A 6,000-nucleotide genomic window follows, 5' to 3' on the forward strand; every position below is an offset into this window, starting at 1 on the left:
CTTCCGGTAAAGTTGGCGCTTGCGCAGAAGCGCCTCCCGGGCTTTTAACTTCGGGTATCAAGAGTTTCTTTCCGGAGCAAGGACCCCCAAGACGGAAGAGGATGGCCGCGGCGGCTCTGAGGAGATTTTGGTCCCGGCGCCGCGCAGAGGCGGGCGACGCTGCAGCGGCGAAGCCGGGAGTGTGGGCGCGGCTGGGTGAGTAGCGGCGGAAGGCGGCAGGGTGAGTGGCCGCCGCTGCCAGATCACTCTTACCGCGCTCCTCTCCCCTCAGGGTCCTGGGCCCGCGCGCTGTTCCGGGACTACGCCGAGGCCTGCAGGGACGCGGCGGCGGAGGCTAGTGCCCGGCCGGGGCGCGCGGCCGTGTATGTGGGGCTGCTGGGCGGCGCGGCGGCCTGCTTCACGCTGGCGCCTAGCGAGGGTGCTTTCGAGGAGGCGCTGCTGGAGGCGTCGGGGACCCTCCTGCTGCTGGCGCCGGCCACCCGCAACCGCGAGTCCGAAGCCTTCGTGCAGCGGCTGCTCTGGCTGCGGGGCCGTGGCCGCCTGCGCCACGTCAACCTAGGGCTCTGCTCCCTGGTGTACGAGGCGCCCTTCGACGCCCAGGCCAGCCTCTACCAGGCGCGCTGCCGCTACCTGCAGCCCCGCTGGACCGACTTCCCCGGCCGGGTCCTGGACGTGGGCTTCGTGGGTCGCTGGTGGGTGCTGGGGGCCCGGATGCGCGACTGCGACATCAACGACGACGAATTCCTGCACCTGCCGGCGCATTTGCGGGTGGTCGGGCCCCAGCAGCTGCATTCCGAGACCAACGAGCGGCTCTTCGATGAGAAGTACAAGCCTGTCGTGCTCACCGACGATCAGGTGGACCAGGCGCTGTGGGAGGAGCAGGTCTTGCAGAAGGAAAAAAAGGACAGGCTCGCCCTGAGCCAGGCCCACTCGCTGGTGCAGGCGGAGGCCCCGAGATGAAACCCGGAGGCCCCCGAGTCCTGGCAAACTGCTTGCCTGGGGTAGTGCAGCTGTGAGTGTGCCTCACCTGCAGAACAACTGAGACAGATGATGTGCAAAGTGTTTTCTCACTGGATTTGCGCAAGTTTGGGGAGCCTTTCTGCCCCCCGTCTTTGTTCTTTATTAGCTGAAGCTAATTCCGAGCCACCTTGGTCCAGGAGTTGGGACAGCAGAACGACTTGACACATGTTCATCACTGGCAGAGCTGGTCATGAGCCTTTTATATAAGCCTTTTTCATTGGGCCTCAGAGGCCCTCCTTAAGGAGGTACCACAGTGGTCAGGTGACTTGCAAACTCTTCTAAGACCACTTAGATTCTCTTTTTAAAGTTTGGGTTGTGGCCTGGCGTGGTGATGCACGTCTGTAATCCCAGCATTTTCCAAATTGAGGCAAGAGGATCGCTTGAGGCCAGCCCGAGTAACATAGCAAGACTCCGACGCTACAAAAAAAGAATAATAATTAACTAAATAAAATTTGAGCTGAAATGTTTTTATTCTGTGATCTGTTCTCTTTCGTTTTGTTTTGTTTTCCTTTTTTTTTTTTTTTTTTTTTTTTTTTTGAGACGGAGTCTCACCCTGTCGCCCAGGCTGGAGTGCAGTGGCGCCATCTCGGCTCACTGCAAGCTCCGCCTCCCGGGTTCCCGCCATTCTCCGGCCTCAGCCTCCCGAGTAGCTGGGACTACAGGCGCCCGCCACTGCGCCCGGCTAATTTTTTTTTCTATTTTTAGTAGAGACGGGGTTTCACCATGGTCTCGATCTCCTGACCTTGTGATCCGCCCGCCTCGGCCTTCCAAAGTGCTGGGATTACAGGCGTGAGCCACCGCGCCCGGCCTTTTTTTTTTTTTTTTTGAGACGGAGTCTGGCTCTGTCACCCAGGCTGGAGTGCAGTGGCCCGATCTCGGCTCACTGCAAGCTCCGCCTCCCGGGTTTACACCATTCTCCTGCCTCAGCCTCCCGAGTAGCTGGGACTACAGGCGCCCGCCACCTCGCCCGGCTAGTTTTTTGTATTTTTTAGTAGAGACAGGGTTTCACCGTGTTAGCCAAGATGGTCTCGATCTCCTGACCTCGTGATCCGCCCGTCTCGGCCTCCCAAAGTGCTGGGATTACAGGCTTGAGCCACCGCGCCCGGCCTGTTTTTGTTTTTTTGAGACAGGGTCTTGCTCTGTCTCCCCGGCTGGAGTGCAGTGGCGCCATCTCGGCTCACTGCAACCTCTGCCTCCCAGGTTCAAGCGATTCTCCTGCCTCAGCCTCTGGAGTAACTGGGATTACAGGCATGTGCTCACATGCCCGGCAAATTGTATTTTTAGTAGAGATGGGGTTTCACTGTGTTGGCCAGGCTGGTCTTGAACTCCTGACCTCAGGTGATCCGCCTGCCTCGCACTCCCAAAGTGCTGAGATTATAGGAGTGAACCACCACACCCGGCCTTTCATTTTGATAAGTAACATTTTTGCCATTCCCAGCTCTTTGGGAGGCTGAGGTAGGAGGATTGCTTGAGATCAGGAGTTCAAGACCAGTTTAGGCAACATAGTGAGACCTTTCTCAAAAACTAAAATATTTGGAAGGGTAAAGCAGGCGAATCACTTGAGCCTAGGACCAGCCTGGGCAATATGGTGAAACCCCGTCTCTACAAAAAATACAAAAATTTACCAAAGGTGTTGAATGAGAATTGAAAATATATATACATAGAAAAATTAGCCAGACATAGTGGACCACGTCTGTAGTCCCAGCTAGTTGGAAGGCTGAGGTGGGAGGATCACCTGAGCCTGGGAGTTCAATGCTGCATTGAGCCATGATGGTGCCACTGCACTCCAGCCTGGACAACAGAGTGAAACTCTTTGTCTCAAAAAGTAAAATAAGTGGCTGGGCACGGTGGCTCAAGCCTGTAATCCCAGCACTTTGGGAGGCCTAGGCAGGTGAATCACGACATCAGGAGATCGAGACCATCCTGGCTAGCATGGTGAAACCCCATCTCTACTAAAAATTCAAAAAATTAGCCGGGCATGGTGGTGGGCGCCTGTAGTCCCAGCTACTCAGGAGGCTGAGGCAGGAGAATGGCGTGAATCTGGGAGGTAGAGCTTGCAGTGAGCCGAGATTGCACCACTGCACTCCAGCCTGGGTGACAAGAGTGAGACTCCGTCTCAAAAAAATAAATAAAATAACATTTTCATTTTTTTAAAGTTTTTATTTTTAAATATAGTCTTTTTTTTTTTTTTTTTTTTTTTGAGACGGAGTCTCGCTCTGTCGCCCAGGCTGGAGTGCAGTGGCCGGATCTCAGCTCACTGCAAGCTCCGCCTCCCGGGTTCACGCCATTCTCCTGCCTCAGCCTCCCGAGTAGCTGGGACTACAGGCGCTCACCACCTCGCCCGGCTAGTTTTTTGTGTTTTTTTAGTAGAGACGGGGTTTCACCGTGTTAGCCAGGATGGTCTCGATCTCCCGACCTCGTGATCCGCCCGTCTCGGCCTCCCAAAGTGCTGGGATTACAGGCTTGAGCCACCGCGCCCGGCCTAAATATAGTCTTAAAGAAAATTGGAAAAATAATAGAGACTGGTTTTTTGGAGACAGAGTTTTGCTCTTGTTGCCCAGGCTGGAGTGCAATGGCACGATCTCGGCTCACCCCAACCACCGCTTCCTGGGTTCAAGCAATTCTCCTGTCTCAGCCTCCTGAGTAGCTGGGATTACAGGCTCATGCCACCATGCCTGGCTAATTTTCGTATTTTTTAGTAGAGATGGGATTTCATCACAATGGTCAGGCTGGTCTCAAACTCCTGACCTCAGGTGATCTGCCCACCTCAGCCTCCCAAAGTGCTGGGATTACAGACGTGAGCCACCACGCCCGACCCTCATCCCTATTAAAAATACAAAACCGGCCGGGCGCAGTGGCTCAAGCCTGTAATCCTAGCACTTTGAGAGGCCGAGACGGGCGGATCACGAGGTCAGGAGATTGAGACCATCCTGGCTAACACAGTGAAACCCCGTCTCTACTAAAAATACAAAAACTTAGCTGGGCAAGGTGGCAGGCGCCTGTAGTCCCAGCTACTGGGGAGGCTGAGGCAGGAGAATGGCGTGAACCCGGGAGGCGGAGCTTGCAGTGAGCTGAGATCCGGCCACTGCACTCCAGCCTGGGTGACAGAGCGAGACTCCGTCTCAAAAAAAATAAATAAATAAAAATAAAAAATAAAAAAATACAAAACCGGGGAATTGACAGTGTCGTGACTATTGGGATGTTACAGGGAAGTTTCTTGCAAAAACAACCTGGTTTTACCAGATGAGTATTATAAGTTACTGGAGGTGGCTTGGAAGGATAAAGCATTTTCTGGTCTGGAAATCTATATGGAATCATAGATTCCGGTTATGTTGTACTTCAGTAACCCTGAAACACAGGATTCTGTGAAAAGAAATAAGTTAGTGTACACAGCTGGTACTTAGCTAGGTTATGGTAAATTGTATTTTTTTTGTTGTTGAGACAGAGTCTCACTCTGACACCCAGGCTAGAGTGCAGTGGCACGATTTCGGCTCACTGCAACCTCTGCCTCCTGGGTTCAAGCTATTCTCTTGCCTCAGCCTCCTGGGTAGCTCGGATTACAGGCATGTGCCATGATGCCCAGCTAATTTTTGTATTTTTAGTAGAGATGGGGTTTCACCATGTTGGCCAGGCTGGTCTCAAACTCCTGACCTCAAGTGATCCTCCCAGCTCGGCCTCCCAAAGTGCTGGGATTACAGGCGTGAGCCACTGCACTGAGCCAATACTTTTCTTTTCTTTTTTAAGTGTAATTTATGGCTGGCGCATGGCTCATGCCTGTAACTCCAACACTTTGGGAGGCTGAAGTGGGATGATCGCTTGAGTCCAGAAATTTTGAGACCAGCCTAGGCGACATGGTGAAACCCTGTCTCTACAAAATACACACAAATTAGCTGGGTATGGTGGTACACACCTGTACTAACAACTACTCAGGAGGCTGAGGTGGAAGAATTGCTTGAGCCCGGGAGTTTCAGGCCGCAGTGAGCTGAGATTGCACCACTGCACTCCAGCCTGGGTAACAGAGCAAGCCCCTGTCTCAAAAAAAATTAATAAAGAAAAAATAAGGCTGGGTTCGGTGGCCCACGCCTATGATCCCAACACTTTGGGAGGCCGAGACAGGTGGATCACAAGGTCAAGAACTCGAGACCATCCTGGCCAACATGGTGAAACCCCGTCTAACAAAAATTAGCTGGGCATGGTGGTGCGTGCCTGTAATCCCAGCTACTCGGGAGGCTGAGGCAGGAGAAACTTGAACCTGGGAGGCGGAGGTTACAGTGAGCCAAGATCACGCCACTGCATTCCAGTCTAGGCAACCGAATGTGACTCCTTCACAAAAAAAAAAAAAAAAAAAGAAATAACATAAAACTGAAGTATTAAGGGAGTGATGCTACTTCAGTGGCCTGTGGCAAGTTAATAAAGCCAGGTGATAAAACAATTATCTTTGTTGTGATACTTGTTTTTGTGTGTTTGCTACTTTCAAGTTTTGGCATTTGACCCTTGCATTCATAATGAGTGGGTCCAACAGGTATTAATTTAAGTCAGCATCTCACTTTGCATTACAGAGGAAAAGCTGAGGTTCAGAAAATTTATTTTTCCAAGGCTGTGGCAGAACCAAGATTCAAACTGTAACTCCCAACTGTGACTTAATCCTCAAACTTGTGGACTATCTTTGATCCTGATAATTCTTCTCAGAAATTGTTAAATACTGCTATCACTTGCCATAAATAATAATTGGATATAGAAATACATATGTAGGCTGGGTGCAGTGGCTCATGCCCAGCACTTTGGGAGGCCGAGGTGGGCAGATCACCTGAGGTCGGGAGTTCGAGACCAGCCTGAGCAACGTGGAGAAACCCCGTCTCTACTAAAAGCACAAAATTAGCCGGGCGTGGTGGCACATGCCTGTAATTCTAGCCACTCAGGAGGCTGAGGCAGGAGAATTGCTTGAACCCGGGAGGTTGCAGTGAGCTGAGCTCACGCCAT

The 6,000-nt window shown here is 52.2% G+C and overlaps 1 protein-coding gene and 1 long non-coding RNA gene across 2 annotated transcripts; one reads left to right on the plus strand and one right to left on the minus strand.

Moving 5' to 3' along the window:
- The first annotated feature begins 22 nt into the window (after nucleotides 1-22).
- On the plus strand, nucleotides 23-1,265 carry TIMM29 (translocase of inner mitochondrial membrane 29). Its single transcript, NM_001194256.3, is given in 2 exon segments — nucleotides 23-195; nucleotides 272-1,265. Coding segments are annotated over 2 exon segments (783 nt in total). The 5' UTR covers nucleotides 23-101; the 3' UTR covers nucleotides 961-1,265.
- On the minus strand, nucleotides 1,104-5,390 carry LOC144336674 (uncharacterized). Its single transcript, XR_013408932.1, has 2 exons — nucleotides 5,312-5,390; nucleotides 1,104-1,573 (listed from the first exon to the last, which is right to left on the minus strand). It is a non-coding gene; the product is annotated as an uncharacterized LOC144336674 (long non-coding RNA).
- Between the last annotated feature and the right edge of the window lie 610 nt (nucleotides 5,391-6,000).

This window comes from Macaca mulatta, chromosome 19 (assembly GCF_049350105.2).
Source record: "Macaca mulatta isolate MMU2019108-1 chromosome 19, T2T-MMU8v2.0, whole genome shotgun sequence".
Lineage (NCBI taxonomy): Eukaryota > Metazoa > Chordata > Mammalia > Primates > Cercopithecidae > Macaca > Macaca mulatta.